Genomic DNA, 27,692 nt, shown 5'->3' with positions numbered 1-27,692 from the left:
GGAGTTTTGTTTTATGAGTGTTTACAAAACCCACACCAGCATAAAGAAAGGCAGTGCAAGAGGAAATAAAAATACAATTTTTCTCGTGGTCCTCACAATGGGGACCCCGACCTGAAAAGAGGGATGTGTGCGATTTGCACTTGAGGCCTTCCCAACCAGTTAAAAGGCCACACTAAAATGGTGTGGGGTCAGGAACACCCAGGATAATTGTTTCCCCAGCAAAAAAAAAAATAAGTTCAGTGTTCCACAACCTGATTCATCTCCATTGGGAGATGAAAATCCGGACAAGTATGCAAGGTGGAATGGTGTTTAAGGATCCGGCCCCCGAATGTTGTAGTTTCCTTCCCTGTTACAGGAAGAACTGTTACTGTTGTTGAAGCTGTCTGCTGGCCAGCCTGGATCAGATAGCAGAAGTGGCAGTGACTAAGATGGCCAGGTAGTTTAGCCTTGGCCTGTAAGTGTGCATTCTGGGATAAGGAAGAGTGCATACAAAGCACCTCAGGTATGTTCATACCAGCTTGCCTTTACACCTTCAGTTCTTCCACCTTACTCCACTAAATCTTGAAATGTTGAAGTCTCAAAGGAATTATCATCCTGAAAACTTTGCTTCAAATCAAATTGGAGCTGTGCTAAGAGCTGTTTAGGAAAATGAAAGATAGCTAATAGCCTAGCAGTACAAACAATGTTATATATAATAATGTAAATTGTCAGTGGTACAGAATTCCTTTTTTAAAAAAATAACTACTGCAAATACTGAAAATTCGTAACAGATCTAGGAAGGTGGGTTAACCAGTCAAACACTCATGTATGTTTTCTATTGTTGATCACGGTAGATAAGTGATGAGCTCTCTCTTTGCAGAGGAGCCAGATCCAGGAAAGAAGACAGGATGTATATATGAACAATTAAAGGACAAAGTTGTTCCCAAGATTTATAATGCCATATCTTTATTTGAACCCATACAGAGCCAGTTATAAGGATTGCTCAGATGACCTTTCTGAAAATCAGCTCATGAGTTACTCTCACAGTAAGTCTATAACTTTGTATGCAGGCATGGTCATAATAATCTTCATTATAATCTTTATTATTGTCACAAGTAGGCTTACATTAACACTGCAATGACGTTACCGTGAAAATCCCCTAGTCGCCACACTCTGGCACTTGTTCGGGTGCATAGAGGAAGAATTCAGAATGTCCAAATTACCTAACAAGCACGTCTTTCGGGAGTTGTGGGAGGAAACCGGAGCACCCGGAGGAAACCCACGCAGACACAGGGAGTACGTGCAAACTCCGCATAGACAGTGACCCAAGCAGGAATCGAACCTGGGACCCTGGCACTGTGAGGCAATGGTGCTAACCACTGTGCAACCATGCCACCAATAAAGCATTACTCCGGGGTTCTGGTTTATTAGTCCACTGATAATACTATCACACCATCGCCTGTCCCTGTAATCAGGTTGGTGTAACTCTGTAATTCTGCAGTTTTTATAAAAGTATATTCTATATAAATCGTGTTTTTCCATCTTTAGATAAATCCAAAACCTTGGGCATGGAGCCAAATTTGAGATCACGGCCTGAGTTCTGGCAATTTATTTAATAAGTCATTTGAGACTATGTTAATCTTAAAACTGGGGGGCTGGTTAGCTCAGTTGACTGGATGGATATTGTGTGGCTCAGCATAGTGGCAACCCCATGGGGTTCGCTCCCTGATCTGGCTGAGGTAGACTTGGCCCGTAGTAAAGTCACAGTTTCAGCATTTTTCGTCAACCCTTGCATAATTGAAGCTGCTACCTGGAGAAAAAGAAGAATGTTAAACTAATGCATCCAAGACATAAGCAGATAGAAAAAAAATACTTAGACCTCAAAAGCCTTCAGATTTGCAGACTCTGACTAACATCGTGGATGTTAACTCTGGATGGCCAATTCAGTTTTGACGGCCAATTCAGTTTTGACACTTGGCTACTCTAAATATAGAATAAACATAATGCATGTATTTATATTAAACATTATTAGTTTCAAACTTTATAAAAATTAGATGGAAAAACTTGAACGTTTATGGGTTTGTGGCAAAAAAGGTGGTGACCTAAAAACGTTGCCATTGAATTCCTACAGTGCAGAAGGAGGCCATTCGGCCCATTGAATCTGCACTGACCCTCTGAACAGCACCCTACCTAGATACACTCCCCGTCCTATCCCCATAAATAACCTACACATCTTTTGGACACCAAGGGGCAATTTTACAAGGCCAATCCACCTAACGTAGACATCTTTGGGAGGAAACCGGAGCACTCGGAGGAAACACACACAGACACAGGGAGAATGTGCAAACTCCACACAGTCACCCAAGGCTGGAATTGGACCTGGATCCCTGGCACTGTGAGGCAGCAGTGCTGACCACTGTGCCACCATGCCCTCCCCCATATTTTAAGCATAAAAAAATCCAGAAAATGTTAGTGCTACAACATTTTAAAAAATTACTAACACGCAGATTGCATCCAAGATCACATTGAGAATTTCTCACTGTTCTGAGGTTACCTGTAATTCATTTATTTCTATAATTCATCTTGCAATATGAAACTTCTCTCTGGACACAAGGTGATTATTATTAAGTCAGAATTAACAACTCCATTGCAATTTATTCAGTACACATTGCTGGCTGAGTATTGATTGCTCAAATTAGTAGTCTGTCACTGTGTCAGATTCAAAATATTCTTTAAAAAGTCCTCAAATGGGCAGCATGGTGGCACAGTGGTTAGCACTGCTGCTTCACAGCACTGAGGACCTGGGTTCAATCCCGGCCAAAGGTCACTGTCCATGTAGAGGCTGCACATTCTCCCTGTGTCTGCGTGGGTTTCTTCCAGGTGTTCCGCGCCTGTGTAGATTTCACCCCCACAATTCAAAAAAGATGTGCAGGGTAGGTGAAATGGCCATGTTAAATTGCCCCTTAATTGGGAAAGAAATAATTGGGTACTCTATATTTATTTTTTAAAAGTCCTCAAACTGTTTCTACACAGTATTGTGATTGTATCCTCATTATAGTACTAATATTAGCATATGTTTTGACGTTGGAAGAATCCAAATAAGCAACTTTCCAATCACAGATACCTATTTTCCCAAACTTTAACCTATTTTCCAAATTGTGTTACTTTGAAATCTGGAAATCGACATCTTATAAGCCTATTATGTTGCAAGTTAAATATTGAAGTTTAGCCAAAATGCAAATGCTAATCACTCTGAAATTAATAATAATCTTTATTGGTGTCACAAGTAGTCTTACGCTAACACTGCAATGAAGTTACTGTGAAAATCCCCTGGTCGCCCCACTTGGACCCTGTTCGGGTACACTGAGGGAGAATTCAGAATGGCCAATTCACCTAACAAGCAAGTCTTTCGGGACTTGTGGGAGAAAGCCGGTGCTCCCGGAGGAAACCCACGGAGACACGGTGAGAATGTGCAGACTCTGCACAGACAGTGATCCAAGTTGGGAATCAAACCCGGGTCCCTGGCTCTGAAGCAACAGTGCTAACCACTGTGCTACCGTGCTGCCCCTAAAGTTACTTTTGAATCAGATAAGGGGATAGAACAGTTGGCACAGCAAGATCCACAGTGTAATTTCTGAACTATTATGTTTGAATTGCTACTGATCTCACCCAAACCGTTTTGTCATTCTCCTCAGTAAGCAGTTGGTTGCTACCCAACACTGAGACTATTTGTGCGTCAACAAATCCGAATTATCAGTACCGTGCTACCTTACCACTTCCTGGTGCCCACTCTCATCATAGCTGTGAACGTTACAGCACTCGGCGCAGCCACCTTGCCAATCCATACCCAACATCCTACATACACAGAAATTACTCAACAGGTATGCTCAAACCTATTCAATAAACTGCTAGTTGATGGATTAAAGTGATTAACAATTGCGATTCGCAATTTGAAAATGCATTTACAAAATTAATGAAACAAGAAATCCGCAATGGTTTTAAACCCATTAAAGTTTTAAGTATCTCATCTAGTTTACTGATTTTTGATATCCACACTGTTCTGTTGTAGGATACTACAGAGATACGATGATTGAGTTTTGATTTGCAGACTATTCCTTTCTGGTCTTTAATTTTCTTGTACTTCTTGTGTTTGTTTTCAATATTATGTCTAAAAAGAGTACTTTAATTGTCTCTTCTAGCACTGTATATTCATAGCTTTGGTTAAAATCAGTGGACTAAGGAATTTCAATATTTAAAATTGCTTGTTACTAATATCGCAGTGCGATGATTTCAGCCCACTGGTTTTTAAGATAAAACTTGTGTGCATTAAAAGGAGCAGTTTATTTTATCTCACGAACAACATTATTCATGTATAGTGTGTCCACATATTAGTTGTTACAGGGTTAGCTTGGTTAACAAAGCATTAGGCACAGTTACAAGAAATTGTCTAAGGAGTTGGGGTCCAGTTCAACAAAACATTCCAAATTTTTAAAAAATGTTTCTCTATGTGGAAGGAAGTTTTAAGTTAATGGTGGTGTCATGTTTCAGTGATTGGTTCCTTAATTCACTGTATAATTTGAGAGCCCTTAAGGCTAATGTTTGCTATTTTGAATAAGATTATTTCAGTTTCAATGTTTTACTATGAGAAATCCTGGCATAGTTATCAATTTAAAAAGCAGCAGCAATTGAATATAACTATCAGGTCAAGGAAGCTTCAAGAATTCTTCACTTCCTGATTTTTAATTAACACAATTTTAGTGTAATGCTGTGAGCAGTCCTCGCTGCTACTCTCTACATGAGATGATTTGATCCTATTTTGAATAGAGTTCATGTTGGGGCTAAACACAGGGAGGCAAAACAAAAGGTCGTTTAAATTCAGAAATCAGGGAGGCGGGATTCTGCGGGAATCGACGGGGTGAGCAACTCCGGCGGGAAGGAGTGGCGTGAACCACTCCGGTGTCGGGCCGCCTCAAAGGTGCGGAATCCTCCGCACCTTCAGGGGCTAGGCCGGAGCCGGAGTGGTTTGTACTGGCCGGCGGGGAAGTAGCTTGGTGCCACACCAACCAGCGCCAAAGGGCCTCCGCCTGCTGGCATGAGTTGGCGCATGCGCAGGAGCGCGTGTGCTGACATCATCCCAGCGCATGCACAGGGGGGGTTCATCTCCGTGTCGGCCTCGCGGAGGAATAGCAGCCGACGCGGAGGAATAGAGTGCCCCCACGCCGCAGGCCCGCCCGCGGATCAGTGGGCCCCGATCGTGGGCCAGGCCACCGTGGGGGCACCTCCCAGAGCCAGATCCCCCCCCCCCCGAGGACCCCGGAGGCCCTGAATCCCGCCCGCACTGCCAGGTCCCGCCGGTAAGGACCTACTCTGATTTACGCCGGCGGGACCGGCAAAAAACGGGCGGCCACTCGGCCCATCGTGGGCCGGAGAGTCGACAGGGGGGGGCCTCTACCAGCAGCCGCCGACCGGCGTGATTCCCGCCCCCGCCAAATCTCCAGCGCTGGAAAATTCACCAGCCAGCGGGGGTGGGATTCACACCGCCCCCCGGCGATTCTCCGACTCGGCGGGGGGTTGGAGAATCCCGCCCCTTGACTGCACATAGTTTCACAGAATTGTCTTGATGATGCTTCCGGTGGCGGCTATGAGGAAGTAGGTCGCATATTTGGTGGCTCCTGTTTCAGTCGGACTTTTGGACCTTTTCCCCCGACTTTTTTGCACTTTTGAGCTCGGAATTGGAAAGCAATAGTACTCAGGCACAGGACCCATACAGAATTGTATGGACCTAAGAAGCCAGAGGGACCATAAACAGCAGAAGAAGTGGTCGAGTAAGGGCACAGTGGAGGCTGTGAGAGGGATCAGCGTGGCTGGTGTTCAGAGCAAGGCGCCGACAGCCCAGCCCACAATGGAGCAGCTGCTGCAGGCTATGCAGGAGGGTTTTTTGGCTCTGAAACGTGACAACTCGGAGCCGCTACAGACGTCGATTGACCAGATGGAAAAAAGGCTGGGTGATCAGGCTGAGAAGCTCCAGCAGTTGGAGAAGTCTGTGGAGGAGCAGGCTGGTTTTTAAACGGTGGCGGATGTGGAGATTCGGAGGTTGAGGGACCAGCAAAAAGTGCTTCTGGAAAGGCTGGAGGACCTGGACAACAGATCTCGTGAGAATCGTGGGCCTCCCGGAGGAGGCAGAGGGGCTGGACGCTGCTGCGTTTGTGGAGGGTATGTTTCAGAAGTTGCTGGGGAATGAGGTGTTCCCGTGCCAGCCGGTGGTGGACGGGACACACAGAGTGCAGGTGAGGCAGCCGCGATGAGGGGGTACCCCACGAGCGATGGTGGTACGCTTTCACAGGTACCTGGACAAGGAACGGGTGCTGCAATGGGCAAAGAGCACACAAAGCTGTATTTGGGACAATACCACCCTGCGTGTTTACCATGATTTGAGCGCTGAGGTGGCCAGGAGGAGGGGAGGCTACAGGCAGGTGAAGGAGATACTGTATAAAAACAAGGTGAAATTCGGGCTGCTTTTTCCGGCGCGACTGTGGGTTACATATGAGGGGCAGCACCACTATTTCGAGGAACCCGAAGAGGCGATGGACTTCGTCAAGAAGCAAGGGCTGGCCCTGAGCTGAGGATGTTTGGACTCATGTCAGAACTTTTAAGTATATGTGGTGTCTCTCCCGTTTTGAAAATTGCAGGCATGTTTGGGTCCGTTTTTGTCGTTCTGTTTTTCGACCTTTATAGGGTGTTGGAAGGTTATAGAGATGTGGTTTTTTTACGTGCTTTTTGCGTCGTTTCCCTGAAATGTTCCTTTTTGGGCTCTTTGATTAGTTGGAGTTTGGCTGGGGGGAAAATAATAAAGAAAACAGTTAAAAGGGTTGGGTTAAGATGGATGCTTCAGGGGAACTTTGTGCAATCTTTTTCTGTATGGGACGGACTGAGAGTGCCTGTTATTTCTTATCTCTTTTTTTTCTAGTTTAACTTGAATTGCGCTATTGTGGGGGTTGTTTATGACTTGTATCGAGTGTTTGCTTAAGTAGGGCTGATCTGGGGAAGTGGTATGGAAGGGTCGGGGAGGGGTGACTGGGAACAATGGGTGGGAGACGCGCTGGCGCTGAGGCTGGGAGCCCCAGGCTAGCTGAGTGCAGCTAGTCAACGGAAGCCGAGGTGGGTGTGTGTGCATATAGTTAGATTAGAGCAGGGGTTAGATGATAGGATGGTATTGCTAGGGGGGAGGGGGAGAGTTGTTCTGCTGACGGGGAAGGAAACTGGGCTTGGCAACAGTGAGGAGGTCATGGGTGGAGCCGGTCAGGAGGCGGGCCAGATGAAGCGCGACACATGACTGGGGGGCTGGCCAAGGAAAGGGGATGGCTGATCGGCAAAGGTGGGGGGGGGAGGGGGGGGGCGAAGTGCCCCCCAACCAGGCTGATCACCTGGAATGTTAGAGGGTTAAACAGGCCAGTGAAGAGGGCGCATGTGTTTGCGCATCTGCGGGTTCTGAAGGCGGACATAGTCATGCTGCAGGAGAGGCACCTGAAAGTGGCAGACCAGGTCAGGTTAAGGAAGGGCTGGGTCAGTCAGGTCTTTCATTTGGGGCTGGATTCTAAGACGAGGGGGGCTGCGATCCTGATTAATAAAAGGGTACAATTTGAGGCGGAGGGCACAGTCGTGGATGGGGGTGGCAGGTTCGTTATGGTGAGGGGTAAGCTCGAAGGGGTGAGAGTAGTCCTGGTTAGTGTGTATGCCCCTAATGGGGATGATGTGGATTTTATTAGGAGGATGCTAGGGAAGATCCCCGACTTGGACCCGCGTAAGCTGATCATGGGCGGGGACTTTAATACAGTCCTGGACCCGAGCCTGTACCGGTCATGCTCAACAACGGGCAGGTTGCCAGCGATGGCAAAGGAACTGAGAGGGTTCATGGAGCAAACGGGGTGTATTCCCAAATCGACTACTTTGTTGTGAGTAGGGACCTGCTGGCCGGAATGGTGGGGGCAGAATATTTGGCAATTGCCATATCGGACCATGCTCCGCACTGGGTGGACCTGCAGTTTTGTAAGGACATCTTTCAGCGCCCACCATGGAGGCTGGAAGTTGGATTACTCACGGACAAGGCGGTGTGTGAGAGGCTGAGTAAGTGCATGCAGAATTACCTGCAGGTGAACGATACTGGAGAAGTCTCGGCAGCGATGCACTGGGAGGCACTGAAGGCAGTGGTGAGACGGGAGCTGATTTCAATCTGGGCGTACAGGGACAGGTCAGACAGGGTAGAGACGGACTGACTGATTAAGGAAATTCTATGGACGGACAGGAGTTACACGGAATCCCCGAGGCCAGATTTACTCAGGAAACGACAGAGGCTGCAGGCTGAATTTGGGGTGCTGACTGCAGACAAGGCTGTAGAGCAGCTTAGAAAGGTAAAAGGCGTGATTTAGGAGCAGGGGGAGAAGGCCAGTAGAATGCTTGCGCAACAACTAAGGAAGAGGGAAGCGGCTAGGGAAATAGGGAGGGTAGTGGAGGGGGAGGGTAATCTAGTGGGTGACCTGTCAGGGCTGAACAAGGTCTTCAGGGACTTTTATAGGAAGCTGTACACTTCGGAACCCCCCCCCCCCGGTCCCCGGGGGGGGGGGGGGGGGGGGGGTGAGGCGATTCCTGGACGGACTGACCTTCCCAAGAGTGGGGACGGGGTTGGTGGATGGACTGGGGGCCCTGGTCAGGATTGAAGAGGTATTGGGGGGCCTAAAGGTCATGCAGTCGGGTAAAGCCCCGGGGCCAGATGGGTATCCGGTGGAGTTTTATAAATATTTTGCCGGGATAGTGTAGCTGGTGCTAGTCAGGGTCTTTAACGAGGCAAGAGACAGAGGGAGTTTACCCCCGACAATGTCGCACGCCACCATCTTGCTTATTCTGAAACGGGATAAGGGCCCAGAGGCTTGTGGGTCATACAGGCCGATCTCTTTGATCAACGTAGTCGGCAAGTTAATGGCCAAGATCTTGGGGACTAGAATTGAGGACTGTGTACCGGATGTAATTGGGGAGGACCAAACTGGGTTTGTAAAGGGGAGGCAGCTGGTGGCCAACCTAAGAAGGCTGCTTAACGTGATTATGATGCCCCCGGAGAGTAGGGAGGTAGAGATAGTAGTAGCCATGGATGCTGAAAAGGCTTTTGACCGGGTAGAGTGGGATTATCTGTGGGAGGTACTAGGACGGTTCTAGTTCAGGGCGGGGTTCATCGACTGGGTTAGGCTATTATATCAGGCCCCGGAGGCGAGTGTAAGGACGAACAGGACAACATCGGACTACTTTTGACTGCACCGTGGGACAAAACAGGGCTGCCCTCGCTCCCCACTGCTGTTTGCGATGACCAGAGAGCCGCTGGCAATTGCACTGAGAGCTTCTAGGGGCTGGAGAGGGCTGGTCCGGGGGGGGGGGGGGGGGGGGAGTGGAACATAGAGTCTCGTTATACGCAGACAATCTGCTGTTATATGTATAGGACCCAATGGTGGGGATGGACGGTATCATGGCAACCCTGAGGGAATTTGGCCAGTTCTCCAGATACAAACTGAACATGGCTAAGAGCGAGTTATTTGTAATTCAGGCGAGGGGGCAGGAGAGTAGGCTGAAGGAGTTGCCGTTCAGGCTAGTGGGGGAGAGTTTCCGATATTTGGGGATTCAGGTGGCACGGGACTGGTAAAGCTGCATAAGATCAACCTGTCCCGACTGGTGGAACAAGTGAGGGAGGAGGTCCGGAGGTGGGATGTGCTCCCATCATTGACGGGGAGGGTGCAGACTGTTAAGATAACGATTCTCCCACAGTTCTTGTTTGTTTTTCAGTGTCTCCCCATCTTTATCCCGCGGTCCTTAAGAGGCTGAATAAAATTATTCTGGGATTTGTATGGGCAGAGAAGTCCCCGTGGGTGAAGAGGGTGATGCTTGAAAGGAACAGAGAAGAAGGGGGGCTGGCGTTGCCGAACTTCAGCAACTATTTCTGGGCGGCCAACATAGCGATGATAAGGAAATGGATGGTGGGTGCGGGGTCGGTTTGGGAGCGGATGTAGGCTGCCTCGTGCAGGGGCACTAGCTTAGCAGCCCTGGTCATGGCGCCTCTGCCGCTTCCGCCGGCACGGTACTCCACCAGCCCGATAGTGGTGGCGGCTCTTCGGATCTGGGGCCAGTGGAGGAGGCATGTAGGGGAGGTAAGAGCATCGGTGTTGACCCCAATCTGCGGCAATCACCGATTTGCTCCGGGGAACATGGACGGGGGTATCGACTGTGGAGGAAGGCGGGGATTGTGAGGATGGGGGATCTGTTCCTGGAAGGGAGCTTTCCGAGCATGAGGGCGCTGGAGGATAAGTTTGGGCTGGTGAGGGGGACCGAATTTAGATACCTACTGGTGCGGGATTTTGTACGCAGACTGGTGCCGTCCTTCCCACGTCTCCCGCCGAAGGGGAGGCAGGACAGGGTAGTTTCTAGGGGAGAGGTGGGAGAGGGTAGAGTCTCAGACGTCTAGAAGGAACTACTGGGAGTTGATGATACGCAGACCGGGGACCTGAAGCTTAAGTGGGAAGAGGAGCTCGGCGAGGGGATTTGGGGGCGGGGGGGGGGGGGGGGGTGGAGGATGGTATCTGGGCAGAAGCCCTGAGCAGAGTAAACACGACCACAACATGCGCCAGGCTCAGCCTGATCCAGTTTACGGTCATGTCGACCGGGGCCACATGACGGTGGCTCGGATGAGCAAATTCTTTGGGCTCGAGGACAAGTGTACTAGATGCGCCGGAGGGCCGGCTAACCATGTAAACATGTTCTGGTCGTGCCCTAAACTCGGGGGGTATTGGCAGTGATTTGCAGATGTCATGTCCCGGGTTTTGAAAACTGGGGTGGTAATGAGCCCTGAGATGGCAATCTTTGGGGTTTCTGAGGACCCGGGAGTCCAGGAAGAGAGAGAGGCCGACGTTCTGGCCTTTGCTTCCCTGGTAGCCCGGCGACGAATACTGTTAGCATGGAGGGACTCAAAGCCCCCGAAGGCTGAGGTATGGCGATCGGACATGGCGAGCTTTCTTGGCCTAGAGAAAGTCAAGTTCGCCTTGAGAGGTCCGCAATTAGGGTTTGCGAGAAGGTTACAGCCAATTATTGACTTCTTCGTCGAGGAGTAAGTGTCAGCAGGGGGCCGTGGGGGGGGGGGAGGGGGGCTAGGGTACAGTAGAGTAGAGTAGGGGGATATTGAGGCAGGTCCGTGCGTGAACAAAGCCGTGGTTTGCACTATGTTTAATTTGTGTCTTGACTTCTTTTTTTTGTACTGTACAATGTCACTTTTTCTATATGCCTAAAATACCTAGTTGCTGCTGCTATGGTCAAGGGGGAGCTGGAGCGAGTTGGGGGGGGTCGAGACGGGGATCTGCCACCGTGGGGAACGGGCCGGGAGTGGGGTGCGGGCGCGTGGCTGGCTGAGGAGTGGTTATGGCTAGTCGGCGGGGGAGGGGGGCGGGTAGCCCCCTGAACCGGCTGATAACCTGGAATGTAAGGGGACTGAACGGGCCGGTCAAGCGGGCCCGCGTGTTCACGCACCTGAAAGGGCTCAAGGCGGATGTGGTTATGCTCCAGGAGGCACACCTGAAGGTGGCAGACCAGGTAAGACTGAGGAAAGGGTGGGTAGGTCAAGTGTTTCACTCGGGGCTGGATGCCAAAAATCGAGGGGTGGCGATCTTGGTGGGAAAGAAGGTGACATTCGAGGCGTCGAGCATTATGGCAGATAATGGCAGTAGGTACATAATGGTAAGTGGTAAGTTGCAGGGAGAGAGGGTGGTACTGGTCAATGTGTATGCCCCGAACTGGGACGATGCGGATTTTATGTGGCGCATGTTGGGTCAGATCTCAGACTTGGAAGTGGGGGGCCTGATAATGGGGGGAGCCTTTAACACGGTGTTAGATCCTGCACTGGATCACTCCAGGTCTAGGACGGGTAGGAAGCCGGCGGCGGCTAAAGTGCTGAGGGGGTTTATGGAGCAGATGGGAGGGGTGGACCCTTGGAGGTTTGCAAGGCCGGGGGCTAGGGAATTTTCATTCTTCTCATGTCCATAAGGCTTATTCCCGGATCGACTTTTAAAATTTTGAGCAGGGCGCTGATAGCGAGAGTAGACAATATTGAGTACTCGGCGATAGCCATTTCGGATCACGCCAGCATTGGGTGGACTTGGAGCTGGGGGAGGAGAGGGACCAGCGCCCGTTGTGGCGCCTAGAGGTGGGACTGTTGGCAGACGAGGAGGTGAGTGAGCGGGTCCGAGGAAGTATAGAGAGGTACCTGGAGGCCAACGATAACGGGGAGGTCCGAATGGGGATGGTATGGGAGGCGCTGAAGGCGGTGGTTAGGGGAGAGCTGATCTCCATTAGGGCCCACAAGGAGAGGAGGGAGTGGGGGGAGAGGGAGAGGCTGGTGGGGGAAATGGTGAGGGTAGACAGGAGGTATGCGGAGGTGCCCGAGGAATTCGACCTGGTGACCACCAGGCAGGCAGAGGTGCAGTGGAGGAAGGCCCAGGGGGCGATTTACGAGTATGGGGAAAAGGCAAGCTGGAAGCTGGCGCATCAGCTTCGGAAGCGGGACGCAGCTAGGGAGATCGGGGGAGTTAAGGACAGGGGAGGGAGTGTGGTGTGGAGTGGGGTTGGCATCAATGGTGTCTTTAGGGACTTTTATGAGGAATTGTATTGGTCCAAGCCCCCACTGGAGGAGGGAGGGATGGGCCGCTTTCTGGACCAATTGAGGTTTCCGAAGGTGGAGGAGGGACTGGTGGCGGGATTGGGGGCCCCGATTGGGCTGGAGGAGCTGACCAAAGGGATAGGGAGCATGCAGGCGGGGAAGGCACCGGGACTGGACGGTTTCCCGGTCGAATTCTATAAAGAATATATGGACCTGTTGGGCCCGTTACTAGTTAGGACCTTCAATGAGGCAACGGAGGGGGGGGGGGGGCTTTGCCCCCGACGATGTCCCGGGCACTGATCTCCTTGATCCTGAAGCGGGACAAGGATCCCCTGCAGTGTGGGTCTTACAGGCCAATTTCATTGCTAAACGTAGATGCCAAGGTGCTGGCGAAGGTCTTAGCCATGAGGATTCAGGATTGTGTGCCGCAGGTCATCCACTAAGACCAGACGGGGTTCATGAAGGGGAGGCAGTTGAACGCGAATGTGCGGAGGCTTCTGAACGTTATCATGATGCCGGCGAAGGAGGGGGAGGCGGAGATAGTGGTGGCGATGGACGCTGAGAAAGCCTTCGATAGGGTAGAATGGGGGTACCTGTGGGAGGTGCTGAAGAGGTTCGGGTTTGGGGAGGAGTTTGTCAGGTGGGTTAGGCTGTTGTATGAGGTCCCGATGGCGAGTGTGACCACAAATAGGAGGAGGTCCGAGTACTTTCGGTTGCACCGAGGGACGAGACAGGGGTGTCCCCTGTCCCCCCTGCTCTTCGCACTGGCGATTGAACCCCTGGCTATGGCACTGAGGGAGTCGAGGAACTGGAGGGGGTTGGTGCAGGGTGGGGAGGAGCATAGGGTGTCGCACTATGCGGACGACTTGCTGCTACATGTGGCGGACCCGGTGGGGGGAATGCCGGAGGTAATGAGGGTACACGCTTAACATGGAGAAGAGAGAGCTGTTTGTGGTTCACCCAGGGGACCAGGAGAGGGCCCCACTAAAAAGGGTGGAGGAGCTTCAGGTATTTGGGGGTCCAGGTGGCCAGGAGCTGGGGGGCCCTGCATCGGCTTAATTTCACAAGGCTGGTGGAGCAAATGGAGGAGGAGTTCAAGAGATGGGACGTGTTACCGCTGTCCTTGGCGGGTAGGGTGCCATCAGTCAAAATGACGGTACTCCCAAGGTTTTTGTTCCTGTTCCAGTGCCTCCCCATGTTTATCTCGAAGGCCTTTTTTAGGCGGGTCAACAGGAGCATAATGGGGTTTGTGTGGGCGCGAGGGACTCCGAGGGTGAGAAGGGTGTTCCTGGAGTGGAGTAGAGATAGGGGGGGGGGCTGGCGCTGCCCAACCTCTGTGGGTACTACTGGGCCGCCAATGCGACGATGGTGCGCAAGTTGGTGATGGAGGGGGAGGGGGCTGCATGGAAGAGTCTGGAGATGGCGTCTTGTGTGGGTACAAGTCTGGGGGCGCTGGCAACGGCGCCGCTGCCGTTCCCTCCAAGGAGATACCACGAGCCCGGTGGTGGCGGCTGCCCTCAAAATCTGGGGGCAGTGGAGGCGGCACAGGGGGGAAGTTGGGGCCTCGGTGTGGACCCCAATACGGGGGAACCACCGGTTCGTCCCAGGGAGAACAGATGGAGGGTTTTCGGGGTGGCACAGGGCAGGGATACGAAGGTTGGGGGACCTGTTTGTGGACGGGAAGTTCGCGAGCCTGGGTGAGCTGGAGGAAAAGTACGGGCTCCCCCTGGGGAACACCTTCAGTTATGTATAGGTAAGGGCGTTTGCCAGGCGGCGGGTGGTGGAATTCCCGCGGTTGCTGCCATGCATGGTACAGGACAGGGTGCTCTCGGGGGGGTGGATGGGAGTGGGGAAGATCTCAGAAACTTACCAGGTGATGCAGGAGGAGGAGGAGGCCTCGGTGGTAGAGGTGAAAGGTAAGTGGGAGGAGGAGTTGGGAGAGGAGATCGAGGAAGGGACGTGGGCACATGCCCTAGGGAAGGTGAACTCTTTCTCATCGTGCACGAGGCTCAGCCTCATACAGTTTAAGGTGCTGCACAGGGCACATATGACCGGGACAAGGATGAGCCGGTTTTTTGGGGGTGAGGACAGGTGTGGTAGGTGCTTGGAGAGTCCAGCAAATCACACCCATATGTTCGGGGCATGCCCAGCGCTGGAAGAATTTTGGAGGGGTGTAGCGAGGACGGTGTCAAGGGTGGTAGGTTCCAGGGACAAGCCGGGCTGGGGGCTCACAATATTTGGGGTGGCAGAGGAGCCGGGAGTGCAGGAGGCTAAAGAGGCCGGTATTCTGGCCTTTGCGTCCCTGGTAGCCCGGTGGAGGATTCTTCTTCAGTGGAAGGACGCGAGGCTCCCAAGCGTGGAATCCTGGATCAACGATACAGCGGGGTTTATTAAGTTGGAGAGGGAGAAATTCGCCGTGAGTGGGTCGGTACAAGGGTTCTTTAGGCGGTGGTTCTTAGACTTCCTGGCAGAACGGTAGACATTGGTCAGTGGCAGCAGCAACTCGGGAGGGGGGGGGGTTACTTTATTTTTGTTTTTATTATTTACACTGGGAGGTCTGAGGGGGTGTATATACCTGTTGTGTTAAGTTAGGGTGTTAATGTTAATTTATTATTTATGTACAGGGGGGAGGGGGGTATGGAGGGTTGCTTTTTTGGACTGTGTTTTGTACTTAACCCTGTTGGGTTCCTTTTTCAGTTTATTATTGATATTTTATGAAAACCGTAATAAAAATTATTTAAAAAGAAAAAATTGTTTGTTAAAAAAAAAAAGAATGGTCTTGCCATAGATCGATGCTAAAACAAGCAGTGTGGCTAACCTGGACAGCTGCTGTAGCAATGTTAACCTTTCCAGATTTGGTAGTGGCCATTTTTGGCAAGCATTATATGTCAGCCGAGGTGAAAATTGTGGGAATTTCACCAGATGGCATCACCTCCTTTCCCTGATGATGCCAGAAAAAGGTATGAATGTGCACATCTGCATCCCACTTCTCTGTAAATTAGGGATGAGGAGGGGGCCACCATTATACCACTATGCCATTGGGGAGGCAATGGCATAGTGATATTATCTAGTGGTATTATCACTGGACTAGTAATCCAGAAACCCAGGATAATGTTCTGGGGACCAGGGTTTGAACCCCACTCTGGCAGATGCTGAAATTTGAATTCAATAAAAACCTGGAATTAAAAGTCTAATGATGACCATGAAATCATTTTCGATTGTTGTTAAAAACCCACCTGGTTCACCTTTAGGGAAGGAAATCTGCCATCTTTACCTGTTCTGGCCCACTTGTTACTCAAGATCCACAGCAATGTGCTTGACTTTTAATGCCCTCTGAAATGGCTCAGCAAATCACTCAGTTCAAGGGCAATTAGGCAATAAATGCAATCCGGTGCCTCCGGAGCACCAGGAGGAAACTCACGCAGGTATGGGGAGATGGTGCAAACTCCACATAGACAGTTACCCAAGGTCGACATTGACCCTGGGTCCCTGGCGCTGTGAGGCAGCAGTGCTCACCACTATGATACCATTATGCCCTTATGATTTTAATCTCCTCTTAGCCTTCTTTTCTCCAAGGAGAACAGACACAACCTGTCCAATCTTCCTCATAACAACCTCGAGAGGAGGTGGTGTCACTGAACTAGTAATCCAGGGTAATGCTCTGGAGACCCAAGTTCAATTCCCACCAGCAATGCCAACATCCCATGAATGAATTTTTAAAAAAACTGTGTTACTCATCCTGGGACCCATTGTAAACATCTTCTGCACTCTCTCCAATGCGTTCACATCCTTCCAATGGGGGAGACAGTGGCATAGTGGTAATGTCACTGGACTTGCAATCCAGAGGTCAAGGCTAATGTTTTGGGGACATAGGTTGAAACCCTAACAAGGCAGTTGGTAGAATTTAAATGTAATTATTAATCTGGAATATAAAGTACACTATCAATTGTTGTAAAAGCCAATCTGGTTCAAGGAAATCTGTGCCCTATTCCAGATTTGCCTGAATGTGACTCCAGAACCACAGCAATGTGATTGAACTGACATCAAGGGAAATTGGGGATGGGCTTAAAATACATTTCTTGCGGGTGGCACAGTGGTTAGCACTGCTGCCTCACAGCGCTAGCTGTAGAATTCTGGCCTTGGGTGACTGTCGATGTGAAGTTTGCACTTTCTCCCCGTGTCTGCGTGGGTTTCTTCCGGGTGCTCCGGTTTTCTCCCACAGTCCAAAGGATGTGCAGGTTAGGTGCATTGGCCATGCTAAATTGCCCCTGTGTCCAATGGTTAGGTGGGGTTACAGGAATAGGGTGGGGGAGTGGCCCTAGGTAGGGTGCTCTTTCAGAGGGTCGTGCAGACTTGATGGGCCGAAGGGTCTCCCTCAGCACTGTTGGAATTCTGTGTTCTACATAGTGTGGCGCCCAGAACTGTACACAATCTTGTACAAGTTCAGCACCTCCGTGCTCTTGTACTATATGCCCCTATTAATAAAGCACAGAATACTAAGCTTTATTAACTGTTCTCTCCACCTGTCAATGATCAATACACATGTACACCCAGGTCCCTCTGCTCCTGCACCCTTTTAAGAATTGTACCCCTTATTTTACATTGTCTCTCCATGTCCTTCCTACCAAAATGCATGACCTCACACATCTCCGGATTGAACTTCATCTGCCATTTATCTGCCCACTCCATTAACTTGTCTGTGTCCTTTTAAAGTTCTACGCTGTCCTCTTCAGTTTACAATACTTTCAAATAATGTAAAAGCACAACTTATAAAACTTACATAACCCATCCTTATTACCTGTTTTCTTGTGGGAATGTGGTTTTATTTAGCATATTTTTAATTAGAATGCTGCTTTTTTTCAGGAACATACTCGATGGGCCGAATGGCCTAATTCTGCTCCTATATCTTATGAATTAGGAGCGCTAACTGAAATATATCTGCACTGTATTCTGAAGCATATTTTGAGACGCCTATTGAAAGTTCAAAGATTGATGTCCTTGACCTCTTAACTGAGAAGGAGTCTTGTAGATGCCAGGGGTTGACATCTGGAAGGGAAACAATGTGGAGGACCTTTCTTATTTCAAATACAAACCTTTTGCTTCACTGACCTATTTTATGTTTTTGTCAAGTGTCCATTTCAGAAAACCCGAGCAACGGCTTTCAGGCTTTACCAGGGCATGATAACTGGTCAACCTTGCCACCTCCACCATATGCCAACATGCTACCAGTGACTTGTACACCCGGAAATGGATCCAATGGCAGGTGAGGCACATACGCCACAGATCCATGTAGGATCATTCCAGGCTTTTGAGAGTGGATGAAATGTCTATACATTTATTTTAAACTTTATATGCCACGAGAAACACGCCACGTGAGGCACAGGAAATCTCACCCATAGGACAGTCACTTCATCCTATTCCATATATTTGAATGCACAGTCTCCCTTTTAAATGATGGGCTTCTGGAGCAGAGCAACTTGAATCACAACTTCCTGATTTGGATGCGTATTTGTCAATGGGTGAATACTGGAATTTGCTGTTTGATTTACTAATAGTCTCACCATTATACCAAAACTTAGCAATGCTAATAATTTGATTCTGGGATGTGGGTGCCACTGGCTGGGTGAGCATTTGTTGCCCCATTCCTCATTGCCTTTGAACTGAGCTAGGCCATTTCAGAGGGCATTTAAGAGTCAACCATGATGCTGCGGATCTGGAGTCACAGGTAGGCTGGACCAGGTGAGGACGCCAGCTTTCCTTCCCTAAAAGACAGTAGTGGACCAGATGGATTTTTACTGCAATCGGCAATTGTTTCATGGCTGTCATTAAACTTTTAAATTCCATTTTTTTTTTAATGGATTCAAATTTCACTGTCTGGCATGGTGGGATTTGAACCTGGGTCCCCAGAGCATTACCCCCAGCTCTAGATTACTAGTCTAGTGGTAATACCACCACCTCCCCTAAACATTGAATATAATTTGCGATAAAGAATTTAAAAGAGGAGTTCTTAGAAAATGACTTATGATATATCCCTGACTTTTGCCTCCTCCTCAATATGCCGAGGTATGATTCCTCATCAGTGTCTCTGTACAACATTGAGGCATTTTCTTCAAACTCTTGAAAAGTGATTGCTGCTTTCAGGGGGTTAGAGTTCAGGACTGGTTGATATAGGGATTCAAACATTTGTTAATTAATTGGAAAATCGGCAATTAATAATCAGATCTTCTGCCTGTACCTGAATACTGTGTGCATTTCTCTACCTCACTGGACAGCTGATGGTGTTCCACTACTACTGGAAATGAACATGTCTGATTCTGCTTTAGAATTATCTCACACTTTATGTTACAGCTATATATTTGTTTACAGTCTTTGTTTCCTACAATACAGCATACTTCATTGGCTGTAAAGCACTTTGGGACATCCTGTGACCATGAAAGGTGTTTTATAAATGCAAATCTTTCTCCACTTCAACACAAAATAGCCTCGGCAATGGTAACATAACCTGTGACTGTCACAGTTCCTAAATGAGATATGGCACAATCTGTTCTGATTTATTCGGCAATGAACATATATTTGTGATTTTATCTTTAGCCACTATACATGCCACTGGACAGTTGGTAATGGTTCTGTTCCCCCAACCAACCCACTGAGCTCAGCTGCTGGAAGCCCTCAAAGCCCATTTTTTCGAGGAAGCCTGAGTTTGCCAACAACCCCTTCGTCCTTGTGCACCGTGACGAGTTCAAGTGAAACAGCCATGAGTGATCCTCTACTAGCTAGACTTCCGGTATCTTCATGGAGCTCAGCTTCGCCCTCATCATTCTAATGGTGCAATGTGCATCATATTTGATTGATTGTAACCATCTATTTGAGGAACATTGGGAATTAAAACATTTTCTACTGTTGTATACATTTATTTAGTTTTACTTTCAAACATTCCCACTGTAAACTACAGGGTAGATTGTTTCTAAGAGAATAAATGGTGCACTGGGTTAGAAGATATGAAAAATTGATGGAAAATCTCCATCAGCTGCTATAAATCCTTCCCAAGTACATTGGATAATCACAATTCAGTTTCCAGTGAATCTAAGGCTAAAAAGCATGAAATTAAACATAATTTGATAGTGATTTTAAAATCCATCTCAGAGAAGCTAGAATGATTGCTTGACTGGTCCAATGCACGACCTAGCTGACCTCTTACATTCCAACCTATGTAAATTTGAGGTCACCCAAACTCTGCCCCAGCTCTCACCAAGGTGCATTAAGACATGGTCCCTGTGCTCACTGTATTAGCTCCTGTTTAAGAAATGCCTCAACTTTGTAATTCTCATCCTTGTTTTCAAATCCCCTCACACTATGCTCCCCAGCTCTTTCACCTTCTTTAAACTTCCAAACCTTTGAGATATCTGCATTCCTCCAAATCTGACCTCTCCCATTTTAATCACTCCAATGTTGAGGCTGTGCCTTCAGCTGCCAAGGTACTAAGCTCCGGAATTTCCTACCTAAACTTCACTGCCTCTCTTTCATCCTTTCAGACGTGTGTCGCTCGGTGTCACGTTTTGCTTGATGCTGTTTGAAAGGGCAGTTTCTGACATTAAGTTATTGTTGATGTAGAGAGTGAAAATAACGTAGTAGGGTTGATGTCAAATCATTTTCGCATTGCAGCTCACATGCGAATACCTAATTTGGGTGTGCATAATATTTAAGAACTGCGTAAACAGAAAGATCAACTTCCAGTATGAGTATGTTTCCTCTTAAGCCCATTATATATTATAGCAGATACCTGGCTGGAGTCTCCACTCGGTTGTGTTGTTTTATTTCTTTGCCATTCGCCTAAATAAGCCTAGCCAACAGGAATGATTGGGTAATTCAAGCGTAGATTATGCGGAGGGCAAATACATTTCCTGCAATCTTTTGTAACAGAAGCACCTCTTGTTCGTAAAACTGGTCCCCACCCATAATAAATCAGTCATCAGTATATTTCTGCTAATTAAGACAATTTGTGGGCCTGAGAAGAAGCTCTTACAACTGAAGCTTTATTTATACTTTTATTCTTTAGCAAGGATGCTAATTAGCAGAGAATCATAGAACTATTACAGCACTGAAGGAAACCATTCGACCCATCATGTCTACAAGAGCTGCTCACCTAGTGCCAATTTCCCACCTGCAAATCTTTCCTCTTCAGATATTGATCCAATTTGCTGTTGGAATCCATGATCGAAGCTGCCTCCACCACAGTTATCTTATAAACGCTTGTAAATATTTAATTTACTAAAACCTCTGCACACAAATTAAATTAGTAAATGGATCAGTGTAGTTTTCTTTGCAAATAACTGAAAATGGCTTTAATCAGGTTACTCAATGGTGGTGGGACTTGAGACTCTGATTAAAATGCTTACTTATTTGTCACAGACCACTTTCACCTCTGAATAAAACTGGGCCAGATTACCACTCTATATAAACAAATATTTTTTAACAAAGGAAATAAATAAAACGTAACGCTGCAAGACGCATTACACTGGCTCATGGATGATTTTATAGTTGATGTGGTCATGAGTTTGACTCATGAGCAAAATTGGTGCAGTTTGCACACAATGCAAATTCAATCCCACTATATGAAAGAATTTAAGATGTGTGCTTCAAAAATACAATGGCAATATCTAATCTGTTGACTCCTTCAATGTTGGAAATAACCTTATACCTTTGTAATTCACAGGGAAGGTGATTTTGTTCAGCTCCGGTTTGTATGAACGTGTTAGAATATCTGTTACTGTATAGTATCTGTTCAAAAGTACTTGTATAAAATGTTATGATATTAAATAAAATGACATCAAAACTTTGGCATTAATCAGATTTGTCCATTACAGCTCTTAAACTTGAGAATCAATCTTAAACTTCAGATTGGTGAAACGAAAGTAATAAAGATATAGCAGCAGTAACTAATATGCATTTACAGGTGGATAGAAAGAGACTGACATGTAGATCTAAGATTAACCAGTTTTCGGGAGTTTTGTTTTAAAGAGTTAACAGAGAGAGTTGATAAGGGTCATGCTCTGATTCTGTGTACATGGAATTCCAAAAGGCATTTGATACTGTGCTACATAACAGACGCATGAGCAAAAGTAAAGTAAAGCCACCATAGTTCCAGATGGCCATAGGCTGCTTTCCCCTTTGAGGGGGAGAGCTGATCTGTGGTGATTTAACCTGAGAATCACCACACCTCAGGTGAGCAGCAAAGTTGAGAAGGCGGGGCCTTCATGAATAACCTGTACCGGTATACATCTTACTAAATCTACACTAAATCTAGTGGGCCCAAGGCTGTTGAGAAGTTTGAATCTATTGGCTGGATTCTCCGCAGCCCTGCGCCAAAATCTCATTTGGCGCGGGGGCGGAGAATCCCCGTTTACGCGGAAATCGTAGCCGGAGAATCGCTTGCGCGCGATTTACGTGGCGCAGCTAGGGGGCCATTGACAGAGGGCCCCCCCCGCGATTCTCCAGGAAAAACTGGCCGAGTTCCCAGCGGCGTGGTTTTAACTATGTATTGGCCATCAGGTGGTGGGGGGCGGGCAGCTCGGTTCCGTGGGCGCGCACCATCTCGGGGGGGGGGGGGGGGGGGGGACGAGCCTACATCTTGCAGCTGCCCCAGGGTCTGAGTCCGCCATCGCACATGGCGCGACCGCTGCAGGCCATCGCCCAAGACTGGAAGTGCGGGAGCCCATATCCGCTGCTGAAGCTGCGAGAACCACTCCGGGGCCCTGCAAGGTAGGAGAATAGCTGTAGATTTGTGGAGAATCCATCCCAAGGTCTTCCAAATGGAGGAGCAAGAAGACCACAGATAGTGTTACAAAAATTTGAGGACTTTTGTTTGCCAGTGAAGAACATCACATTCGACAAGCATGCATCTTACACTACCAACCCAAAATTTGCTGAATAGATAACTGTCTTATACTGCAACTTTCAAAACCTTAGCAAATAAATTTGTATTTGGCACCCTGACCAATAAGTTAGTCAGGGATCATATTGTGTGTGGGATCCATAATGATCTTGTTCACAAGCGGCCTCTTAGTGAGAAAGATTTAACATTGCAATCAAACATCAGCATCTGCATTCTAAATGAGCAGTCAGTAAAAAGCAGCAAGGTGTTCAGGCGGGAAACAGAAGCTTTCATGGGACAGAGCCCGCCCTGCCCCAACTGTGATGGCCTTCACCCTCAGAACAGTACAGCATGTTTGCTGAGTGGCAATGGTTAGCGTTGTTGCTTCACAACGCCAGAGACCCGAGTTTGATTCCCGACTTGGGACATTGTCTGTGCGGAGTCTGCATGTTCTCCCTGTGTCTGCGTAGATTTCCTCCTGACGCTCTGGTTTCTTCTCACAAGTCCTGAAAGATGTACTTGTTAGGTGAATTGGACATTCTGAATTCTCCCTCGGTGTAACCAAACAGGTGCCGGAGTGTGACGACTAGGGGATTTTCACAGTAACTTCACTGCAATGTTAATGTAAGCCTACTTGTGACACCAATACAGATTATTATTATTGTTTGGTCATTGGTAAACGCTGCAATAAATGTGGTATGTAGAACAATTTTATGAAATACTGCAGACCTAAACCACAGCAGCCTTCCTGTGCCACCTGCCACATTGCAACAATTCATTCCTCCAAGGTTCGGAGCGCAGGTAGGTTAAATGAACTGGAGCTCAATCAAAGCAACCACTGGGCCTCCAACAACACTCTACTGTGAGAGTGTCCGACCCCGTCACAGGGAAGGGTAAATCTTCACCATTCAGAACATGATTTGCAGCAGCTCAAAACTAACGATTGACACTGGAGCAAAGTGCAACGTATTGCCTATGCAAATGCTGCAGGAACTAGACCCATGTTCAACACCAGACCCTAACACACAGGTGGACCTCGTGGCCTATGGTGGACACACCATTCACACAGAAGGTGGCCACTCTGCACACAGGGCAGCTTCAAGTTTCACATAGTCTTCAGGCTACATCACACTGGGGTTCACCACTTTGGTCGATAGGTGCTGCTCTGCAGCACCAAGCCCCAAAAATGAGTACATAGATCTAGTCAACTGCGATGTCACTGGTAAGCTACCTGTAATAGACCACATGAGACTAGATGACTGGCTACCACTAAAAGCCTGCTCCGAGAACAGTACTCTTAGCTATGAAACAGAAAGTAGTCAACACTGACACCACTGGGTGTCTTACGCTCATAGAGAGGCCACAGAATGTGTCTCAGCGATGGTGTCTGCAGTAAAGAAAGATGATACGGTCAGGATTTGTATCGACTCAGTCCACTTAAACAAGGCACTGCTCAGACTTCATCACCCTATGTAGACAGTTGAACAGGTGATAGCTGACAAGCCCAATGCCAAGGTTATCAGCACCTTGGGTGCAAAATGCGGGTTTTGGCAGAACCCGCTCGTTGAAGAATCCTTGAAACTCACTACATTCATGTCTCCGATAGGAAGATACCATTTTCTCTGCATGTACTATGGGATTTTGACTGGAAGCGAGTCTTACAATGGTGTATGGAGCAACTCTTTGCAGGACAACCCTACAAAATCATCATCGACGACCCCTGGCCTGGGGTTGTACAATGCAAGAACATGATGCATGTCTTTGTCTCGTCCTTGACAGAATTAACACCATACAGTTAAAGCGCAACCTGGCTAAATGTAAATTCCAGGTAAGCCAGGTTCCCTACACAAGACATAGGAGCAAAATTAGGCCACTTGGCCCCTCGAGTCTGCTCCGCCATTCAATCATGGCTGATATTCTCTCATCCCCATTCTCCTGTCTTCTCCCCTGATTAATCAAGAACCTATCTATCTTGGTCTTAAAGACACTCAGTGAATTGGCCTCCACAGCCTTCTGTGCAGCAAAGAGTTCCACAGATTCACCACCCTCTGGCTGAAGAAATTCCTCCTCATCTCGGTTTTAAAGGATTGTCCCTTTAGTCTGAGATGGTGTCCTCTGGTTCTAGTTTTTCCATGGGGAACTTTCCATGGGTCACTTACTCACAGTTGATGGTCTGAAGGCAGATCCAGGCAAGAAAATGGCTGTATAGAATCGCTACTGTGCAGAAGGAGGCCATTCCGTCCAATGAGTCTGCACCCTCCCCAGGCCCAATCCCCCCCTTATCTCCTGGACACTAAGGGGCAATTTATCAGGGCCAATCCACCTAATCTGCACATCTTTGGACTATGGGAGGAAACCGGAGCACCCGGAGGAAACCCATGCACACACGGGGAGATTGTGCAGACTCTGCACAGACTGTGACCCAAGCCGGGAATCAAACCTGGGATCCTGGAGCTGTGAAGCAATTGTGCTATCCACAATGCTACCGTGCTGCCCCAAAGGGGAGCAACTGTTTTTTATCCACCTTATCCTTCTGGCAGATGGAATACAATGTTGACAAATGTGAGGTTATCCATTTTGGTCGGAATAACAGCAAAAGGGATTATTATTTAAATGATAAAATATTAAAACATGCTGCTGTGCAGAGAGACCTGGGTGTGCTAGTGCATGAGTCGCAAAAAGTTGGTTTACAGGTGATTAAGAAGGCAAATGGAATTTTGTCCTTCATTGCTAGAGGGATGGAGTTTAAGACTAGGGAGGTTCTGTTGCAATTGTATAAGGTGTTAGTGAGGCCACACCTGGAATATTGTGTTCAGTGTTGGTCTCCTTTCTTGAGAAAGAACGTACTGGCACTGGAGGGTGTGCAGAGGAGATTCACTAGGTTAATCCCAGAGCTGAAGGGGTTGGATTACGAGGAGAGGTTGAGTAGACTGGGTCTGTACTCGTTGGAATTTAGAAGGATGAGGGGGGGATCTCATAGAAACATATAAAATTATGAAGGGAATAGATAGGATAGATGCGGGCAGGTTGTTTCCACTGGCGGGTGAGAGCAGAACTGGGGGCATAGCCTCAAAATAAGGGGAAGTAGATTTGAGACTGAGTTTAGGAGGAACTTCTTCACCCAAAGGGTTGTGAATCTATGGAATTCCTTGCCCAGTGAAGCAGTAGAGGCTCCTTCATTAAATGTTTTTAAGATAAAGATAGATAGTTTTTTGAAGAATAAAGGGATTAAGGGTTATGGTGTTCGGGCCGGAAAGTGGAGCTGAGTCCACAAAAGATCAGCCATGATCTCATCGAATGGTGGAGCAGGCTCGAGCGGCCAGATAGTTCTGCTCCTAGTTCTTATGTTATGTTCTTATCGCTCATTATCTTATACACCTCAATCAGGTCCCACTCAGCCTTCTCTACTCTAAACAAAGCAACACAAACCTATCCAGCCTCTCTTCACAGCTAAAATGCTCCATCCCAGGCAAACTTCCTCCACCTACTCTCCCGTCTGCCCGTCAGGAGGAGGCTCCGCCCACTCCCCCGTCTGCCCGTCAGGAGGAGGCTCCACCCACCCCGTCTGCCCGTCAGGAGGATGCTCCGCCCACTCCCCCGTCTGCCCGTCAGGAGGAGGCTCCACCCACCCCGTCTGCCCGTCAGGAGGAGGCTCCGCCCACTCCCCCGTCTGCCCGTCAGGAGGAGGCTCCACCCACCCCGTCTGCCCGTCAGGAGGAGGCTCCGCCCACTCCCCCGTCTGCCCGTCAGGAGGAGGCTCCACCCACCCCGTCTGCCCGTCAGGAGGATGCTCCGCCCACTCTCCCGTCTGCCCGTCAGGAGGCTAAGCCCACTCTCCCGTCTGCTCGTCAGGAGGCTCCGCCCATTCTCCCGTCTGCCCGTCAGGAGGCTCCGCCCATTCTCCCGTCTGCCCGTCATGAGGCTCCGCCCATTCTCCCGTCTGCCCGTCAGGAGGCTCCGCCCATTCTCCCGTCTGCCCGTCAGGAGGCTCCGCCCATTCTCCCGTCTGCCCGTCAGGAGGATGCTCCGCTCACTCTCCCGTCTGCCCGTCAGGAGGCTAAACCCACTCTCCCGTCTGCCCGTCAGGAGGATGCTCCACCCACCCCGTCAGGAGGAGGCTCCACCCACCCCGTCTGCCCGTCAGGAGGATGCTCCGCTCACTCTCCCGTCTGCCCGTCAGGAGGCTAAACCCACTCCCGTCTGCTCGTCAGGAGGCTCCGCCCATTCTCCCGTCTGCCGGTCAGGAAGAGGCTCCGCCCATTCCCCCGTCTGCCCATCAGGAGGAGGCTCCGCCCACCCCCGTCTGCCCGTCAGGAGGATGCTCCACCCACCCCGTCTGTCGTCAGGAGGATGCTCCGCCCACTCTCCCGTCTGCCCGTCGGGAGGCTAAGCCCACTCTCCCGTCTGCTCGTCAGGAGGCTCCGCCCATTCTCCCGTCTGCCCGTCAGGAGGCTCCGCCCATTCTCCCGTCTGCCCGTCAGGAAGAGGCTCCGCCCACTCCCTCGTCTGCCCGTCAGGTGGAGGTTCCGCCCACTCCCCCGTCTGCCCGTCAGGGGGAGGCTCCGCCCACTCCCCCGTCTGCCCGTCAGGTGGAGGCTCCGCCCACTCCCCCGTCTGCCCGTCAGGTGGAGGCTCCGCCCACTCCCCGTCAGGTAGAAGCTCCGCCCACTCCCCCGTCTGCCCGTCAGGTGGAGGCTCCGCCCACTCCCCCGTCTGCCCGTCAGGTGGAGGCTCCGCCCACTCCCCGTCTGCCCGTCAGGTAGAAGCTCCGCCCACTCCCCCGTCTGCCCGTCGGGAGGAGGCTCCGCCCACTCGCCCGTCAGGGGCCACCTTCCACCCCCGTCTGCCGGTCACGATGAGGCTCCGCCCACCCGTCAGGAGGAAGCTCCGCCTACTCCCCCGTCTGTTCGTCACGAGGCTCCGCCCACTCCCCCGTCTGCTGGTCACGAAAAGGCTCCGTCGTTCCCCGTCCGCTCGTCACGATGAGGCTCCGCCCACTCCGTCTACCGAATGGAGGCGTCCCCCCACTTCCCCGTCATCAGGAGGGCCCGCCCACTCACCTGTCAGCTCGTCACGAGCTCCGCCCATTCCCCGTCTGCCCGTCACGAGGAGGCTCCGCCCACCCACTATCGCCCATCACATGGAGGAACCTCCGCTCCC

General features: G+C 49.5%; 1 protein-coding gene and 1 long non-coding RNA gene across 2 annotated transcripts in view; one reads left to right on the top strand and one right to left on the bottom strand.

Annotated features, from left to right (window-relative positions):
• LOC140427805 (T-box transcription factor TBX19-like) overlaps nt 1–21,498 on the top strand; it is a 49,680-nt gene extending 28,182 nt beyond the window's left edge. The window contains exons 6-9 of the mRNA XM_072513480.1: nt 964–1,025; nt 3,675–3,860; nt 17,792–17,924; nt 19,253–21,498. Of these exons, the coding sequence (XP_072369581.1) occupies nt 964–1,025; nt 3,675–3,860; nt 17,792–17,924; nt 19,253–19,484 (613 nt within the window). The 3' untranslated portion in view covers nt 19,485–21,498. The remainder of the gene's footprint in view (nt 1–963; nt 1,026–3,674; nt 3,861–17,791; nt 17,925–19,252) is intronic.
• LOC140427806 (uncharacterized) lies at nt 1,559–27,692 on the bottom strand. Its single transcript, XR_011948636.1, has 2 exons — nt 27,593–27,692; nt 1,559–1,789 (listed from the first exon to the last, which is right to left on the bottom strand). It is a non-coding gene; the product is annotated as an uncharacterized lncRNA (long non-coding RNA).

The sequence above is a fragment of the Scyliorhinus torazame genome, chromosome 8 (genome assembly GCF_047496885.1).
Source record: "Scyliorhinus torazame isolate Kashiwa2021f chromosome 8, sScyTor2.1, whole genome shotgun sequence".
Taxonomy (NCBI): Eukaryota; Metazoa; Chordata; class Chondrichthyes; order Carcharhiniformes; family Scyliorhinidae; genus Scyliorhinus; species Scyliorhinus torazame.
This window is presented reverse-complemented; position numbering and strand designations above follow the sequence as displayed.